At 41.6% G+C, this 20,362-nt stretch overlaps 1 protein-coding gene across 2 annotated transcripts in view; it reads right to left on the bottom strand.

The window, feature by feature from the left end:
• Positions 1 to 20,362, bottom strand: part of PKD1 (polycystin 1, transient receptor potential channel interacting) — a 280,745-nt gene that overhangs the window by 158,018 nt on the left and 102,365 nt on the right. For both annotated transcript variants that reach the window (XM_082261257.1, XM_082261258.1), the window contains exons 2-5: positions 17,787 to 17,858; positions 16,379 to 16,548; positions 13,408 to 14,076; positions 11,458 to 11,638 (exon numbers count right to left, since the gene is read on the bottom strand). In XM_082261257.1, coding sequence (XP_082117383.1) covers positions 11,458 to 11,638; positions 13,408 to 14,076; positions 16,379 to 16,548; positions 17,787 to 17,858 — 1,092 coding nt within the window. The remainder of the gene's footprint in view (positions 1 to 11,457; positions 11,639 to 13,407; positions 14,077 to 16,378; positions 16,549 to 17,786; positions 17,859 to 20,362) is intronic.

Below are 20,362 nucleotides of genomic sequence, written 5' to 3'. Positions count from 1 at the left end.
AGTTTGAACATTGTATTGTTTTTTATTATTTCAAATGCAGCTTTTATTTATACATACAGTAGCATTTATTTTCGTATGCGCTGATAATACACATGTTTTGAGCTTCATGAAACCTGCCATCTACTGTTCTGGCAGTGGTAATTTTTATAATTGTAACGAGTAACTATGCAGCACAAAAAAAAAATATCGGAGTAGAAGTATTGAAATCATTGAAAAAATGTAGTGAAGTAAAAGTGGAAGTAGGAGAAAAAAATTCTACTCTAGGAAAGTACAGATACCGCCTTTCGGTACTTAAGTACAGTAGTGAAGTAGTTCTACTTAGTTACTATACATCTCTGCCAACAATGGGGCACAAGTCTTGCCACTGAAACCAACAAGGGGCACTATTCCTTCCACTGACACCAACTATTTCTCCCCCTAAAACTACAGATTGGGTATTGTTTACTCCAACTGACCACAGTCCGGCCCCACTAAAGTCTGAAGGACAGTAAACTGACCCTTTCTTTAGAAAGCTTGGAAAGCCCTGCCCTAGGATCAGAAATGTGTTACAGGCAGGGCTCCTGTTCGAAATCACGGGGCCCCATACAGGCTACCTGACAGCCTAACTAAAGCATAGTAAACAAAGTTTACTATACATCAGTAATAAATGGACAAAGGAGTGATTGGTACCGATCCCTCACTGTGTTCATTCAGGAAAGGAAGGGGGCCAGTAAATGACATCCTCCTGTATGCCTGCAGCAGCTGTCAGCAAGGGAGGAGGGAAGCCAGCTGCGCTGCAGGGGAAAGGGGCACACAGGGGGGCCCGGACTGCAGATAGAAGGGGTGCATGTGCTAGAACCAATACCCTTGTAGTGCAGCCGGAGGGAAGGAAAGGAGGAGAAGCAGGCAGCGCTGCAGCGGGAGACAGAAGCAGATTGGTGTCTGCAATAAGACAGTACAGCCGGCCCTCATGCTCAGCAGGTGCCTGGGATCCCCTTTTGAACTGATGGGGCCTGGGCCCAGTACAGGAGGGCTGACTGTACTGCCTTATCAGTGGCCCTGGTTACAGGCAGGGTCACCAGGTGAAAAATCCTGAAATTCGAAAGCAAATTCAGCCTGGGACTGATAGCCTGGTTATATTTCTGTTTTGGGGGCTTAGATACCTGTACCAAGAGGAATATGGAAGCTGCAGTTTGCTGACCTCCTTACGCCTCAAGCAACCTTGAATGTAAATGCTTGTACTTTCTCTGACCGCTGACCAAGAACAAGCATGCAGCCAGCAAAGTCAATGATGCCAGACTCTGTATTTCCACATTAGAAATAGGTTGTTTTTAGGTTAAACTGAATTTACAATCTGACTTGCAAAGTTCCTTGTCGTGGAATAATTTATACCAAAGTTGACCATGCCTATATCAAGGGCTCTGGATTCCAAAATAGCACTAGGAGACCTTACTGCCAAAAGATCCATGGATGGAGTTCATATTTAAAGCCAACTATTAGTCCTTGAAATGTTCTCTTTCCTAGAAGAGCGGAGGCTGTTGGGAATGGGGTGACCAACAAGCTCACATACAGTAGGTGTTATGGTCAGGTGTCCCCACACTTAGTGGTATCACCCTTCAGGCTTTGCAGTGGGGAGGAGGTAAGTGAATCACAAGGCCGACTACAAAGACTTGAAAATCCTCTGGGTGATATCGTTTCTACATACTATGTATAGTTCAACAGTTGGCGTAGAGTTCAGATTCAAAGCAGACATGTACGCAAAAGTACACTTAAAGCTATGCAACAATCTTATTAGGACACTTACATACATAGAACTGCTGAAGTTATTTGCATTCACTGAAGCAGTATGCAGCTGCAAGCGCCCTTCAGTGCTGGTCATGTGACCAAAAGCTTAGGTTATTATGCCAAACGAGCTCTGCTAAAGTTAAGGATGAGTCAATCTGAATTCTAAACTGTCACTTCAACGGAGATCACATGACCATATGCCTAGGCTTTTAGTTATGGCCGCAGCACTAAAGGGGAAGTAAAAAATTATTTTTCTTAAAAAGGTGTCTCAACCCTTCTGTTACACTTTAGTAATGCATCCCACTTACGCTGTTAATAAAGCTTTCAACTAACAAAGAATTACATTTTTGAATAGTATTTATTATGTATCGTATCCCTTGGGCCTGTAGAAGATCTTGTAATATTGTATCCAAAGAGAAATGATATATTTTCTGTCTTCACGTTTTCCAAATTGGACAAAATCCATTTAAATTATTAATATTTTCTAAGCTGTGCAAGGAATGTGAAGCATCTGGCGAGAGTCTCAAACAAACACAGGGCTCAAACAAACACTGTTTATAAAAGCAATATATTATATAAAAAAAAAAGGGTCAGTAGTCACACAGTTGTCGCAAATAATCCCCATGTGTCTAATATGTGTATCTCCAATGAGCATCAGCTCCATCTAAAGGGCCATAATGCCAGAATTTCCTGAAATCTTACGATCAGAAAAAAAAACACATAATGGCCACTGGATGGAGCTAGCAAACATTGGAAATGGAAAGGCTTATTATTTGTGATGGCTGTGTGAAAGTTAAGGCTTTTTTATAAATAGGCCTCAAGTATCTATGCTTCCCAAATGGCAGAATACACATATGAAGGGCACTTAAGACTATGTTAGACAACAAGCTAACTAATCAATACTACACTATAGCCCCGTACACACGGGCCGAATATCAGAAGACATTGGCCAGTTAAAAAAAAAAAAAAAACGTCTGACATTCGGCACGTGTGTATGCCACTCTGTCCGACAAAAGGCCGGCTTCTGTCAGACGAGCCTGCTGGAAAACCAGCAGCCGACCAGCTCCTGGTCAGTGCTCTCATCAGAGTGTTCTGGCGGGGTGTGGGGTGTCCCCCTGTCAGCGGCTCCAACCGGAGCGGACAGTTTTTTTTTTCCATTCAACCCAGCTCATAGTGTGTATCAGGCTTATATGGCCAAAAGGACATCTAACCATCACATCTATGAGGTATAAGCTTGCTGAACATGCCATTTCATGGAGTTGCAAAGAAGGGGGGGAAGATAGGATAAATTAACCAGAGGCAGCCAGTACATAGGTAATATCAGACCAAAAAGCAATACAAAGAAATGTGTACAGCGCCAGAAACTTCATGAATAAATTGATTGAATAGTCTATCTATACTCTTGTTGCAATCAATTTATTGATGACGTTTCTGGCGCTGTACACATTTCTTTGCACTCCATTCCATGGAGTTGGAACATGGATCTTCTGGGAAGACTTTCCACAAGATCCTGAATGAAAGATCTGGGAATTTGTGCCCAGTTAGCTGAAATAGCATTTGTGAGGTCAGGTACTGATGTTGGGTAGGAAGATCTGGCTCACGAATGCCATTTTGATTTATTGTAGAGGTGTTCAGTAGGGTTGAGGTCAGGGCTCTGTACAGGACACTTGGAATTCCTCCACAGCAAACTCATTAAACCATTTCTTTATGGAGCTGACTTTGTACACAGGGGCACAGTCATGCTGGAAACACTTCTTTAATGGTTAAAAAAAATGTTTTATTCAAATATTATCCTATACTAGGGATATACAACTATCAACAAAAAATGTGCAGCTGCTGTTAACTACGTAGAAAAACTCAGAATATATATATAATAGGGGTAATAACAGCGGTTGCCCTCACAGTCATATAAAGATATGCTAACAATAATAATCATATAAAAATTAGTGGATAAAGTGTTCATGTGCAAAAAAATTCAAAGACATCAATAAAGTGCTCAAGTGTTAGAAAAAAATCTCGTAAAGTTACTGATCAAAGTGCTAAAAGTGCTCTAAAGGATCCAAAAAAATGTGCAAAGGTGCTTCAAGTAGAAAAGTGCTGAGGTGCTTCAAGAGAGTTCATGCGGTGCAGGGTGCTTAACTCCCCTCCTGTATCCCCACTCACCAGAAATAATGGACCCACAGCTATTTCAGTCTGGGGGTCAATAAGGCTTATAGCTGGTGAGATGGAAGGCTTGGAAGGCTTGGCTGCCTGCTGTGAGCTCCATGTTCAATCTTTGATCTTCCAAAATATCAAGGGCTCCTGACTTTTTTGGACTTCAGTCATCCACGAGGTCCATCCCTTGGAGCATAGCCCCTTGTGGTAAAATTGCTGGTGAAATACTACTCCTTGACATTTAAATTATGGTGATCCATCGGGCAGACGACTGCTGACTGCATGTTTTTAAAGTTTGCAAACAGTGTAAATCATACATTAACACAATGCATAGGAACAGTTGTAGCCATCAGTGTCACCCCTGAAGAAGAAGCGCATCCACTTCGAAATGCATTGGGTATACATTGTGCTATAAATCTGATCATCTATTGCATTTTGTGTAGTTTCTGGAACACACTGCTTGCGCTTTTTAATGGTTTTTGCTTTAATATCTTTGTTTTTCATTAATAAAAATTATAATATTATATTCAATTTTTTGTTATTTTTTTTACAAGTGCCTTTAAAGTCCCATCACCAGGGGAATTTTCCTTCTTCCATTTAAATAGGGATGTGGCACGACTATCAGGGGTTCTGCTGAGGTCAAACTATTACGCAAATAAAAATATACTTACAAGAAGTAGATGAGATTACGGGTTATAACAAATATTGAGGCTGTTCCGGGAACGCCGTCTAGCGTGCGTTCCACGGAGGACAGGAAGTGATGTCAAAGGTTCAGCATAACTGGAAATATGTTTCTGGTGAGTGGGGATATAGGAGGGGAGTGAAGCACCCTGCACCACATGAACTGTCTTGAAACACCTCAGCACTTTTTTATTTGAGGCACCTTAGCACATTTTTTGGATCCTTTGGTGCACTTTTAGCACTTTGATCAGTAACTTTATAAGATTTTTTGGAACACTTGAGCACTATGCCTATGAATTTTTTGCACATGAACACTTTATCCAATCATTTTTATATGATTGTTATTGTTACTGTATATTTATATGATTGTGAGGGCAAGCGCTGTTATTATCACTTCTATATGAATTTTTTTTTAGCTACATAGTGTAGCATTAGAACAAAAACAGTTCCAACCTTTATTGAAAATGAACAGCCAAAATGGCAATACAGATCCAAGGAAAGTAAAGTCCAATTTAAGGCATCACATAAATCTTGCAGCTCTCTAAAGATGACCTGGAAACTACCTTCAATATTCTCAATAAAGATAAGAAGCAACAGAGAGCACACCAATGTAGTTCAATTCATTTCTTTAAAAGGGATAGAAATCACTAATCAGATGCAAAACCTTTAGTGTAAACTCCAATACCCTTGTATGTTTAGAAGTGACAATGCTCATAGTAAGCAGAGATGATGACAGGAACCAATAAAACCCTCAGCCAAAGACAGGGCTGTGAGCAGGGAAAGAACCCTGTGATGGACATCCATAGAAGAGAGCGATGGACCCACCAAGTTGGTAGCGTAGTGACATTCTTGCTTAATCTTGGCCACACTTCTAGGTAGTGAGAAGTGTGACCAAGGTAGTGAGTAGGTTGCAATTCACAGTTAGTGTTAATGGGGGAATGCCTCACGCTGTGCTATTGTATTCTGCCAGCGGGGGCACAGGGTGTATTTCTGGCCGGCAGAATAAAATGGTTACTGCTAGCAGCTATAGCCACCGGCAGTAATTGCATGTAAAAAAATCCAACAGCCTGGTTGTACCCTAGTCAATCGATCAATGTTGGTACAATCAGCCTGCCCATACATGGATCGAAATCTGTCTGGTTCCTGCTGAACCGGCTGAATTTCGATTCCATGTATGGCCAGCTTTAGAGTTCCTCTGATTAGTGATTTTTTTCTTTGATTTGTACACTTTCTGTGGTTTCTTGTAGCATTAACTATACCCTTCACTGGAATCTCCTGAATAGGATACAGAAAGGTATGGGCTAGCCAGGTACCACATCTGTAAATATTTCAACAACACAAAAAACTTTTTAGGTAGAGTTTACCGATTCCAACTGGAGACTCAAATTTTAAATTCAATCATTTATATTTATCTCAATATTCAAAACCTATTGGACCAAGTGGCCCTAAAAGTGTTACAAATCGGTGCAAAATATTCATCCAGACCAGACCGGAAGGGTCAGCAGGGATGAGTCCCTGGTTGTTCCGATGCCGGCAGGTGCTGGCTCCTTAACAACTGGTTAGGAAGCAAGCGGGTGTCAGCTCCCAAAAATGTCTAAGCGCATAAAAGTTTTAAAAATGCTGTATGAAAACATGCAAAAATGATCAAAAAAATGTGCGAGAAAACAACCAAAAAAAAGCGCAATGCTCTGGTTTGAATGCAGGTGTAAAGTTGATAATTTTGCAGCACAGCTCTACAATTTGAGACACTTTCATCTCTAAAAAATAAATGAAATATGTACAGCGTAGCTAACATCTTTCTCTGTATATACTTTCTTACTATATGGCCATCTGCTTAGGTTAGTGCGGACTAGCAGTCCAGCTCTTCAAGCAGTTGGCTTGGGGAAGAGTGTCTTACTCCAGGCTGCACATGTGTCTCTTCTCCCAGCATGCTCCGCTGCCAAGGACAGACCGGCTAAAACGAGTTGCCTTTGGGGCCTCGGAGAGGAACTGGAAGAGGGCTGTGCACAGCTGCTGTAGGGAGATGTGTATACAGGAGCCTGTGCCAGGAGCTGGCTGGCTGGCTGCTAGGGAGGAAATCGCACATTGCCTCCCGCTCTGGAGACTGAGCAAATAATCTGCAAAACCCAAGACTTCATCAAGCAAGAGGCCCAGAGCTGCACATTACTATAGATGAACCTCCCACAGTACACTGCTGGAAAGAAGAAGGGACCTCTAGGCAAATGGCGTTTCTGGAAGGGAACGGAGCCTGTCCTGCACTGATGAAGCAGCTCTGTCCGCAGGCACTGCTAATTCAGCAAAGGCCATAATATATTAAAGAAACATTCTATCACATAGGAAACATTTTGAATCCATAGCTGAAGAAATAAATGAGCTTTACATACACATGAAATTTTACTTCTGATTGGAGTGTACCAATTAACAAAACGAGATTTAAAATATTGGTGAGTATGGTTCTCTAATCAGCAGATGGGAGTGCATGCTGGGACTGGAATTAAAGTACAGGGGGAAGACTGCGGTTATCTAAAATTGATTTAAATTATGTGACTAATGACATTAAAATCTTAAAACTGGATTTACTTTTACATGCTCTGTTTAATAACTAATCTGAATAATCAATTATGTGACGTATGCTCAAGCTCATGAGTTAATGTTATTCCATGGGAGACAATATGTTGTAAAGAATGAATTTAAGGAAGACAGACCATGCATCTGCATTCTTTTTAAAGAGACACTGCTATACTTCCCTTACCAGCACTGCTCTTGCCACTCCTTCCTTTTCTGCAGCGGACAACCATACCTGATATTTCTGGGTATGGAGTAACATGTGACCGTCTCCCTTGTGATCATCCTTGGGTCTAGCAGTCAATTGCTAGGTCCATGCAATGTCACTGCTCCCCCTGGTTGGCAACACTGGCCTTTTCAATGATGACTGGTCACCAGTCCTTAGAAAGGATGTGCTGAAACTGGAGATAGTCCACAGAAGGGCAGCAAAGCTAAAAAAGGGCTGGAGCAATATACAAATGCAAACAGAAGGAGCAGTGTTTCTACCCATTCAGCTCACCAATAAACGAGCTCCCGGGTGCCCGATCCAAAGCCGTTTAACTGAGTGCATATGTAGAAAGATGATCTGCACACCAGAAGTTGCTCTTAAAAAAACTTCATCTTTATTCAGGAACCATAGAACACAACTGCTGATAAGATCAGTTGACATATTTAAGCCTATAAGGCCCTAGTCATAACTGTTATGACTAAGGCCTTATAGGCTGAAACGCATCAACTGATCTTATCAGCAGTTGTGTTCTGTGGTTCCTAAATAAAGATGAGGATTTTTTAAGAGCAACTATCGGTGTTCGGATCATCTTTCTACATAAACAATATACAAATATCTTTATTGTGATTCTAGCATAGAAAGGAAGCTATTCAGTCTCAGGTTGTTTTGCTGACTTTGCACTCAATGAAGTTGGAGGAGAAGTAGCTTAACCTTGAACTGTGTAAGTGGGTTCTTTACTGTCAGAGCGGTAAGGATGTGGAAATCACTTCCACAGTGGGTGGTGTCTTCAGGGAATCAGTGTATCGAAAATTTATCAGTGTATCGAGAATTTAAAAAAACTCTTAGATGGACATCTTCGCAAACGCAATATACAAGGATATGGGAATGGGTATTTCTTTAAACACAAATACACACCTACACAGGTTGAACTGGTTGGACTGTCTTTATTTAACCTTACCACCTATGTACAGTAACTATGACTGCGGAGAAGTGGTAAGGTGGGTGAGGGTCCTTTCCAGTGACACTGGGCTCCATTCACAAAGCGGTATCTTACCGCACCCGAGTATGCAGTAAGATGCCGCACAGCGTTTTTCAAAAGGTTTTTTGCCATCCACTAAAAAATAGTAACCAAAATACTGCAGTTATTTTATGAAGTCATGCAGTATTTTAGTAGTGCAAGCTTGCAGCAATTTACTGCCGGCGGTAGCTAGCGTCCTTTTAGCGCAAGCTGTAATAGTTGGTTGTTAAGGAGCGGGTGGCCGCCAGCATCCTTACAAACCAGTAACGGTCATGGTTTTTTAGTAGCGGACGGCCACTGCATCCTTAACAACCAATGAGTTATCAGCTGTCAGCGGGGTTCCCTGCTGACAGCTGAATGTTAGTAAAATGAATGGCCGGCAATGAAAAAAAAAAATGGTGTGGGGTTCCCCCCCCCCCCAATCCATACCAGGCTCTTCGGATCTGGTATGGATTTTGAGAGGTACCCCCATGCCAACATTTTTAAAAAAAGGGCGTGGGTTTGCCCCCAAAATCCATACCAGACCCTTATCAGAGCATGCAGCCTGGCAGGTCAGGAAAGGGAGGGGAGCGAGCTACCCCACACCCCCCCCCCTCCCCTGAACCATACCGGGCCTCTTCACTACAACCCTGGCCAGAAAAAAAAAAAGCTCCAGTCCCAACAAAGGCTCCCACCGTCTGCCTGCTATGCTGTCTTACAGTTCCGAAATAACTAAGGGGTGGTGCCGACACCCTTGTGACATCCCCGACCCAGCATGCCGCTGTCAATGATGTCATCGGGTGGGACCGCACCTTATTAAGAAATGTCAAACGGGGGAAGCATTAGTTGGGGGCGTGGCATTTTTTTTTCTATTCTTTTCTTGCGTTGGCGCAGGTGGCGGGCATCGTGATTGATGAGGGATCTGCACTAGGGGACAGTTTTTTTTTTTTGCTTTTTAAATAAAGGACTTGTCAAAAACTACGCACTCTCTTTTTTTACACTACACTTTTTATTTGGGTGAATGAGCAGGGGTACTACGTACTCCATACTCATTCACATCGGGGAGGGCTGGGATCTGGGGGCTTCCTGATTCCGATAAGCCCCATCAACATGGGAACAAGGTGCTTTTGGGGAGGGCGTAAATTTTTCATTGCCGCCACTTTTTTTTTTATATTCAGCTGTCAATGGGAAACCCTGCTGACAGTTGATGACTGATTTGTTGTTACGGGTGCAGTAGCCCACTGTGAATGGAGCCCACTGTCACTTTGGCCTGTATGAGCAAGGTGACTGTTTCTTTAATTAATACATTTTTAAATGATTTTTGAAATGTAGCAATGTAGCATAAAGGCCCAGAGCTCTCATTCTATTAAAATGGAACTCCCACTGAAACCTTTTTTTTTTTTTTTGTTTCTTTAAAGCTAAACTCCAGGCACAAAAACTTTTATTTAAAAATATTCTCCTTGATAGCTGCAATGCATATTAATCCCCTTTGTGTGTACCAAATGCCCTTTGAAACACAGATATTACCTTATAAAAGTATAATCTGTGCTTTACATAACCTGTGCAAAGAGCAGAGCTTTGGGAGGGGGCGGTCTGCAGAAAACTACAGAAGGGGGTGGAGACAAGACCAGTCACCCTGCACAAGGAAAGAGAACAGAAGTGACTGGTCTTCATTACAGGAAGCTCCTGCACAGAGGTAAAGTTTCACACTGGATTACTGCACAGATGTGGAAACAAATACACAAAGCACAGCAAAGCTTTAAATTCTGGAAGATGAGTGGGGAAGGGTTAGAAAAATCTTGACCTTTGTTACCAGAACAGAAAGTAAAGGCAAATATCTCAAAGGGGTTTGTCTATGCCATCAAAATTTGAAATTTCCCTCATTTCTGTTGCAGTGACAATTGTCACTGGATTATGTAAGGATGAATCTTTCCATGACAGGGGTTCTAACCTTTCCCTACTCTATCCAGAGTTAAAATAAAAATGCTTGGACTGCTTGATACTAAGTTTGAAAAGCTTAGCTGGTGGCATGTCCAAGGAACACACAGGAATTCACACTGTGATTTGACATCTGTTATCGCAATTTCTGGCCAAGACTTCCATTATTAAGCTGCCCTGTCCTTTAGAGTATATATTTATACTTTTCTTATAAAACAATTGTGAAACTGTATACACTATGCTCTCCTTTTTATTCTTTTTATATAAATCTTTAGACACCAGATTTAAAAAAAACACTGAAGCTCCACAGGACAAAAGAATATTCAATAATAATAATAATATAAAAAGATACAAGGCCAGAAAATAATTGAAGACATTGTAGATTTATTTTACACTGGGGGCCAGTGGTGAAGTGCCCCTTAATATTTGAAGGACAGTGTTAAGGTACCCCTTACATTGGCGGCCAGTGGGGAAGGTCCATCTGTTAATGGTGGAGAGTGGCAAAGGATCCCCAGACATTGGTAGTCAGTGGAGAAGAGTGATCAGTGTAGAAATGTCCCAATACACTGGTAGATAGTGGTCAGTTGCCCCATCTCCAGACATTGTTGGTCAGTGGAGAAGGGCCCACTGTTAATGGTGTAGAAGGATCCCCTTAAATTGACGGTCGGTGTAGATGTACTCCTTTACAATGGTGATCAGTGGTGAAATGCCCCCTTACATTGGTAGTCAGTGAAAAAAATTGTCCTCTAAAATTTAGTGAGAAGAGTGGAAGAATGCCCCTCACACTGTTGATCAGTGGAAGGAGGGCCCCCTTACACTGATGGTCAGTTGGAAGAACGTTCTTTAAATTGGTGGGCAGTGGAAAGAATGCCAATAAAATTAATTAAGACAGATCCAAAGCCACTCTGGCTGTGCTGACCGATGTTACCGCCAGAACTATGCAGGCACCATTAGGCGGGAGGTCAGTCTGGCATTGCTCATGGAAACCTTTGCAATCTCTGGAGGAACCTTGGTCAAGAATAATTTCTTTGAAATATTATGCCTACCATAATGATAGCTGTGATGTGAAAGTCTGTGTCAGTGTGCTCTCCCCAAGTCCCAGTTCAATTCCCTGTCTGCAGTAATTGATGTTTGCCACAATTTACAATACCTGGTAACATGAGCCTTCAAAAAACTCTGCAACTCCAAACTGCTGACAACTGCCATGTCACCATTCCCCCTGTCCTGGCAGGTCTTCTGGGCCTCGAACCACCCAGCCTTCTCTGATATTAGCTGGTAACAATGGTTGTTGCTGGGGTACACGACACTTCCAGGAGGACAAACAGGAGACACTTAAAGAGAGAAAAGGAGACACTATGTTAGTGGCCAACAATGACATTAAAAAGTTGCTTGTAACTCATTCCATACTAGTCGCTCTGTTTATACCAGGGCAGAAATCGGAGACAAGCACCAGGCTCCATCCACAATCTCTTTCGATTTTACAAATTAAACATTGGCTAGCTACGGTACTCACTAATAAAAATCTGATGTCTCAATTATTGTTATTTCAGCACGTTTGCCACTGCAAACCTATTTCCCACAGACGTATCTCAATTCTCTAGCCGCAGATGGTCCCAAAAGTCCTAGTAGACACACTTACATTTCCAGGTGGGAACAAGACCTCGAAAGCACCAAAGACCAGGAAGACTGGTCACAAGTATGGTCCATGATGGCTTTCTGCTCCATCAACACACTCACAGTTGAATCAGTATTTAAAACCGTCTCGAGGTGGTACATGGTCCTGTTTGGTTTGGCACACCTACACCCGTTTGGGGCTGTTCTATTCCAGGGGATGTACTCCATGCATGGTAGATTTGCCCTATGCTTTCTAGATTTTAGACAAAAATTCTTAAACTCTTACAATCATTACTATCTTGTCCCTTTCTAGGGATTCGTGGTAAGTCCTGTTGCATCTGAAAGTGAGTCTGACATCAATAGTAGGCAAATTAATGGAAACCCTATTAAAGGATAGGATTGTGGAACATCTTAAATCCCATGGATTGCAAGATGAAAAACAACATGGGTTTACTTCAGGGAGATCATGTCAAACAAATCTTATAGATTTTTTTGACTGGGTGACTAAAATAATAGACGGTGGAGGTGCAGTAGACATTGCATATCTAGATTTTAGTAAGGCTTTTGACACTGTCCCACATAGAAGACTTATCAATAAACTGCAGTCAAGGTCTTTAAATTGGCAATGTTTGTATTACTGGCAGTGAAGCAAACTATAGCAAGAGCTTGAAAACAACAGTTTGTACCTTTTACAGAAGTTCACTGCCGCTTAGATTTCAATGAAAAGCTCACCAGCATTCTTCTGGATATGCAAGAGAAAGTTTACAAAACTTGGACCCGGGGATTCAATATGCCCACCCCACTATGCCTTCAGTCAGTTATGCACTGCTATAGGCATTGAGGCTCCAGGATTCCGGCTAGGTTGTTCCAGACCTCCTTTTCCCCCCATTTTCTTTTTATCTTTCCCTAGTTTACACCTTCCTACCTTCTATTGTCTCTGGCTCTCCTGTTGTGGAGGCCGTTTGTGTATATCTCTCCGTTCTCAAAACAGCAAACTCATTATCCACATTAAACTCACGAGTGCCCCTTACTTTGATATTGCTCACTTCATGTTATTGCATACATTGCTAAACCATTGTTACCAATATTAACATGTACTTCTGTATACTTATTATTCTACTTTTAGTTATCCCCTTCCTTTTACTCAATGTTTGATGGATACTGTTTTGTAATTCACTAATACATTGATCTTACGTTAATATCTGCATGAGGTTACACTATGTATCCTTTAAAATCTTAAAGTCACAGAGGTGAGAGTGGTCATAAAAATGTTAATTATTAAGGAAACTAAGGTCCACACATATTGCACTGTTTGTAATCCAGTGCGAGTATCAATACAAAGTTAACGACAACCCATAAGGATAGCAAACGCAGTGCGGTTTGCCTGTACCAGATCGCATAACGATCAACTGAGAGGAAGTGACACATAAAATCACAAACAAAAACGTGCCTGTAAAGCTCATTTAATCAGTATCTGCAAACTTACCTGCCAAGTCATCCTGTGATGTTACAATATATTGAACTTCCACGTCTGTTCCTCCTCTCGTCATCACATGGACAGCCACAGTTTCATTGGTCCTGACCAGGGATGGGCCCAGGAGCTTTGCCTCCTCCGGAATGCCCACCACCCGGAGCTCTTCATGTAAGAGGAGATCTCTGCTGCCGAACCTCACTTCCACTGTCACATTGTACACCCCCGGCTGGGCGTATCTATGAGTGATGTTCACCTCACTGGTGTTGAATACCTGGCTAATGTTGAGTTCCCGACTCCCCAAATTCCAGCGTAGATGAGAGACAGGGACCAGAGACTCAACCTGAAGTTGCACAGCTTCCCCGAGTCTGTACACATCACTGGAGGCATGCAGAAAGGTGAAAGACTTGGTCCTGAAAACATCTGGGATAATGGTGAGATCACAGCCAGACAGGAGGGATAGAGTGCCACAAACCTCCCGACACCGAAGAGAGGCATTAGAGGGCAAGATGTCACCACACAGGCAACCATGCCTGGAGTCTAGAGCCCAGTAGTTGTAGAGTTTGGCATAGCAATGGGCACTGCATGTCTCATTACTGGCATGAGTCAAGGTGATGCGCACAAAGGTCAAAACCGATTCATTGTCAGTTGATGGACTGGGTGGACAGTAGATCAGATCAGATCCTAAAATATCAAAAAATAAAAGAAACAATACAATGGTTTAACTGGAAAGATATAAAAGTTACATCAAATAGACAGACAAGGGAATAGACATAGATCCAGACAGACAAATAGATTGATTGAACTCTGTGTCTTGGGCAGAAAGCTATAGCAAGAGACCACACAAAATCAAAAATAAGAATTATTCTTTAATGTTTCCATAAAATGAAATCTGATTGGATGCTATAGGGAACATCTCCACTTTCATTCTCATATTCTTTAGAATGGCTAGATTTTAAACTAATTTAGAATAGATAAATAGACAGACAGACAGGCAGGCAAAATATGAGATTTTTTAAATTACTTAAAGTGGAAGATAAGGCTAACGCTAGCTATTCTTAAAAATGTTCCGTTCCCCTCCTCCTACCTATCCTGTATAAAAAGATCTGTATACTTACCATGGGCATCCGCAGGTAGGGGCAAGGGGGGGCAAATGCCCCCCCCCCCCTGGAATCTCAACTTCCCCTTTCAAGTGGTTGTTAAGCCACTTTATACCATCCTGTCTGGTCTGTTTAATAATCCTGTGTGCCTGTGTGTCCGTGTATGTGTTTTAAAAAAATAAGCCATTCATTACCAGTTTTCAGAGGGCCTCGCACCGCTCACATGACCCGTCGGCTCTCTCCTCTCCCCGTCTGGCAGCGGCCCGCAGCAGGCAGGGCCGAGGATTCTTGACTGATGTCAGTCTGAAGGGGAGGAGGAGGGGAGGGTGAGAAGGGAGGGTGAGAAGGGAGGGGAGGGGGAGAGGGGAGGGGAGAGAAGGAGATTGGCGGCGGGTAACGTGAGCGGCGATCAGCGCTCTGAAAACTTGTAAAGAACGGCTTATTTTTATAAAACACAGACACAGGGGCACACAGGATTATTATACAGACTGTACACAGGATATGAAACTTTAAATTAAACTACAGCAGCAGGAGGGGAGGGGGGGGCAGGTACTGACACAGGAGCAGACAGGCAGGGAGGGAGGGGGGAGAGAGAACAAAGGAGGACAGGAGGGCTGCGGATGATGGAAGCACTTAAACTGACCAACTGACCACAGTGTCAGGGCTCAGCAGCCATGTCATACGGTGGTCAGTTTACAGAGGGGAGGACATAGCCAGGCAGGATCAGCCAGGTATTTTAGGTGATAGAAGGGGTCAAATTACACAGCAAAGCACTGTGCTGCATAACTTGCTTTAAGGGAACAGGGTCTGTTTTTTTATTTATTTATTTTAGGTTTACAAATGCTTTAAAAATAAATGCTGCTGTTTGCTCTTTAAAAATATATACTCAAAATAAGTATAATGACTAAACCCCTCCCCTTCATTACATTGTTGAAAAGGGGCGGAGCATGGGTGACCTTAAAATGATGCCCCCCCCTGAAAAAAGTTCTGCGGATGCCCATGATACTTACCTATTTTTAATCCGCTCCAGTTACGTGATCCTGCAGCTCCAGCTACCCCCTGTCAGTGGGTGGCTGTTGCAGGGGAGAGGAGGGAGAGCCGACAATGGCTGGGCCATGGGAGCCTATGGGTGATGGCATGGCTCTGGAAATTGACAGCCGTGTCGAATGCGCCTTTACACAGGGGAGCTGCAGGATCCCGTGACCAGACCGGATTAAAAATAGGTAAGTACGCAGATATTTTTTTATACAGATTATGAAGGATAGGGAGGAGCCATTACTACCACTTTAATTATAAAATAAATAAATCCTTGAGATATAATTAAATAAACATAAACTGGGCTAATTTTCCTCTGAAGGGCAACACATGCCACATCTAGACTCCTGAAATCATTACTTGTTACAATCAGGTTTTCCTATATAAACCTGCCCAAAGATTGCCTATGTTAATTTACATTTCCTAAAAGATGGAATCTGCATACTGTGGTCAGTGCTGTGCTTTAATGTGAACCACTAAAATACATCTCTCCTCACCGTCAAATGTTCTCAGCCAGTTGACAAGAAAGGGACAAAAGTCTTGAAAATCAAGACTCCCAACCACAAGATCGTAGCATGTGGAATTTATGAGCACTTTTTGAAAGAATTGTCTTAGTCTGCACTGCATATACCACCCAACTGGATGCTACTTTTTATTTGTCCAGTGTCATTTTAGGGAACAAAAGGAAAAAAAAGTGATAGCTATGGCCAAAGCAAACTCAGACAATTCTTTACTCTTCTTTTACATTTTAAATGAGGCCCAAAATACCACCCGAAGCAATCCAAAATTACAAAACGATATTTAGAACAAAAAAAAGTTCTCCATAGCCCAAAAGGTCAGTGTTTACTTACCACACAGATATTTGGAGAAAGAGACATTAAAGAGCTGCTGGCCAGAGGCCACGTGAGGCCGGTCACACACAGTAGAATCCGCCTGCACAACGCTAATCCCGTTCTTATTCGCCCAGCGAGGGAGCCATGATAGACGACAGTCACACAACCATGGATTGTCACTAAGGTTTCTGCAAAGAGCCCCAAAGGATCCAATCAATTAACAGCTTGTACAGTCTAGTCTATGCAGTTTCTACAACTCAGATGCCAAATTCGCACAGCAGCTGGCCTGTCACTATCAGACAGCAGAGCGAAGCATCCGAAGAGTCTCTCTAATGGATCTAAGCCCAGATAAAAGGGAAATTCCAGCTTATTGGTTTCCAACAATTTAAAAGCGCCAAAGCTACCAATCTGTGAAAAATTAATGATACAAAAGGAATTAATTTGTACAGCTATCTGCTCCATCCAGGGGTATGAGCCCTTGCTAAATGTATAAAAGTCACTTATCAGAACAACCCAACTGCATTGCTGCTGGGTGGGAGATACGGCGACGACTAGTGAGTTTTGTTTTTTTCAGATGATCCCTAAAATTGGCCAAAGATGGGTAGAATGTCAAACAAAAATTCTCACAGAAAGAATATTCTTAGTTATGAAGTTAGTTCGTTAGTGGGGTCAAATCAACATTTGTTTTCAACTCCAGTGACGAGAAAATTTGAAGAAATTTGAAGGAGCAGGATGGAAAATTTTTTAATTTCAAGGAACAAATTTCTAAAATATCAGGCAGTTTCTGTTTAGTAAAGTCCATTTATTCCAAAATCAAATGTTAAAAGCAAACAAAATTTTTCAAATGAAATTAGAATGATCTGAGAATTTTCGTACAAAATGTTCATTAGACTTTTCATTTGAATGTCTATCCAACTATGGCTAGCTTTATTATGAAAGCAGGAAATTCCCTGAGATAATAAGCCACCCATTTGCAAGCAGATCTGTTTATAGCCTTCAAAATGAAAGGGGCCTGGTTGAGGCGGTGTGGGCATTTTATACAGACCTTCCCTGGGTTGTACCTTTGTACTAGACATATACATAGGAGAGGAGGCCATTTTTAGAACATTCTGGGAAAGAAATGCCTTGTACCACCCAAAGAAAGCCGAAGACTGTGACAAGTCAAAGAAAAGTCTGGACTGACCGCTTTGACTGTCCACACCACAACCCTTACATTTTGAGCACAACCTTTTGCAGGGACTATGACATCACATGGAGGGGAAGTTAGACTTGGGTCCCTTGACTTCATGGCCTCTGAAGTAGCTGTACCCCCTGCTGCCGCTCTAGTCACATCATAACCTATATGTTCAGTCATCTCAGTCAGTCCTCAACACAAACTGGTCATCGCCATTCACTAATAGTCAAAAAGATTTAAAAGTGCACTTACATTTCCGTTAGATTTTGTAGTTGTTCAAAAAGTTCTTGGTTCAAGGTTTCAATGTTGTTATTGGAAAGGTCTCTGAAAAACAAAAAAAAAGCACAATTATAGAGTTTTCAAAACAATATCTCTCAGATCATCTGCCCCTATAACAAATATTCATTATCACGTGGTACACAAAACACCAATTTCAAGTTGACAACTTGAACTCTGGAAGGTTTTAATCCCTTTGTGACCAGGGCATTCTTTGCTATTCAGCACTCTGCGACTTTAACTGGCAATTGCTCAGTCATGTAATGTACCCAAATTAAATTTGATATTTTTTTTCACACAAATATAGCTATCTTTTGTTTTTTTTTGTTATTTGCTATTATATATATATATATATATATATATATATATATATATATATATATATATATATATACAGTATATATATATATTAGCTATAGATATAGATATATATACATAGATATAGATAGATATATACACACATTTAGGAATAAAAAAAAACATGTTTTTCTTAGTTTCTGTTATAACATTTTGCAAATAAATAATCTTTTTTTCATGAATTTAGGCCAAAGTGTATTCTGCTACATTTCTTTGGTAAAAATAACCCAAATCCCTGTATATTATTTATTCTGTGTGAAAGTCTACAAACTAGAGCTGCACAATTCTGGAAAAAATGAGAATCACAATTTTTTTTGCTTATAATAAAGATCACAATTCTCTCACTATTCTTGGCGTAACATCATCTTTTCACATAGGCTAACTTTCCTTTTCTTTTTTTTAATGCATTGAAGTGTATTTTTTTCCCCAAAAATTTGCTTTTGAAAGACCGCTGTACAAATACAATTTGACATAAAATATTGCAACGACCGCCATTTTATTCTTTAGGGTCTCTGCTAAAGAATATATTTATATTATATATAAAAAATGTGAGGGGGTTCTAAGTAATTTTCTAGCACAAAATACTGATTTTAACTTGTAAAATCGTGAGGGGGTTGAATCGAAATTGCGATTTTTTTTTTTTAACGATTAATCGTGCAGCTCTACTACAAACTATAGCATATATATTTGGAAATTAATTAACCCTGATGTACGGACAACCCTGAAATGCCAGGACAGTACAAATACCCCAAAAATTACCCCTTTTTGGAAAGTAGACAGTTTAAGGTCTTTAGTAAGAAGCAGAACAAGTTTTTTGAAGTTGTCATTTTTTTTTCACAATTTTTTGGAAAATGAAGGGTTTAAATAATATTTTTTTTTTCCAATTTTTTTTTTTTGATACTGTTACCAGTGCCTGCCACTAATGCATCATATGACTTGTGTGGCAAGTAATCAGGCATACTAACTGATGACTGTATGTAAAAAAAAAAGAAAAAACATTTTTTTTTTCATTTTTACATGCTCAGGGATTTTATTTTTATTTTTTTACGCTGTGATTGCTGTTATAGATATGAACACTGTAACCACAATCGTTTGAACGGGTATGAATGGCTTTCTGTTGACATGCTGTGATTGGCTACTCATTCATACCAGTTTCTGCATACCTTGTGATCATGTGATCGCATAGCAATCATGTGATCCCTGAATTCTCAAAGTGGTCACTGAGCATGTGCAAAGCAAAGTATATATATGTTGCTGAGCCTGCCCGTGCCGCTGTACTTTTACTGTGGCTGGTCCTAAAGCAGTTACACATTCAACTAATTGACAATCCTGTTGATGTCTGTGACTCTGTACCGGATAGAATTATTTTTACCCTACCTGTAGGTTTGTTTTTAACACGCAAACCAGAAGGAAACTAGATAGAGTGACTGGCAGCATAATGAATTCATGACCCCAGCACTGCAGGGCCATAGTACTAAGTGCTAAGTCACTACAATGTTCCAAAAAGGCTTGTTTACACACCTAAATGATATACCGTATATCCTCGAGTATAAGCTGACCCGAATATAAGCCGAGGCACCTAATTTTACCACAAAAAAGTGGGAAAACGTATTGACTCGAGTATAAGCCTAGAATGGGAAATGCAGCAGCTACTGGACCCAACTGGACCACCACGAGACACAAAACAGGAGCTGCGGGCATGGTACAGGAGATGGTACAGGCATGGCACAAGAGATGGTACAGGCATGGCACAAGAGATGGTACAGGCATGGCACAAGAGATGCTACAGGCATGGCACAGGTGAGGGTACAGGCATGGCACAGGTGAGGGTACAGGCATGGCACAGGTGAGGGTACAGGCATGGCACAGATGATGGCACAGGTGATGGTAGAGGCATGGCACAGATGGTACAGGCATGGTACAAGAGATGTAGTGCTGCAGGCATGGTACAGGAGAATGTCCTGTACCATGCCCGCAGCACCGCATGAGGAAATGCAGGGGCTGCGGAGGAGTCTCACTTACCTGTCGGTGAGGCGCCTTACATTTAAAAATGGCGCAGCCCGGTGCCAACGCGTCACAGCGCATGCGCCGCTAATGCTCGGGAAAGCCTGTACACGTTCGCCAATTCCTGGGCAGACGGCGCATGCGCGGTGATGTGTTGGTGCCGGGTAAGTGAGATCCTGACTCGAGTATAA

The sequence above is a fragment of the Pelophylax lessonae genome (genome assembly GCF_965119305.1).
Source record: "Pelophylax lessonae genome assembly, chromosome: 6".
Taxonomy (NCBI): domain Eukaryota; kingdom Metazoa; phylum Chordata; class Amphibia; order Anura; family Ranidae; genus Pelophylax; species Pelophylax lessonae.
The sequence above is the reverse complement of the archived record's forward strand: the minus strand, read 5'-3'. Positions and strand labels throughout refer to the sequence as shown.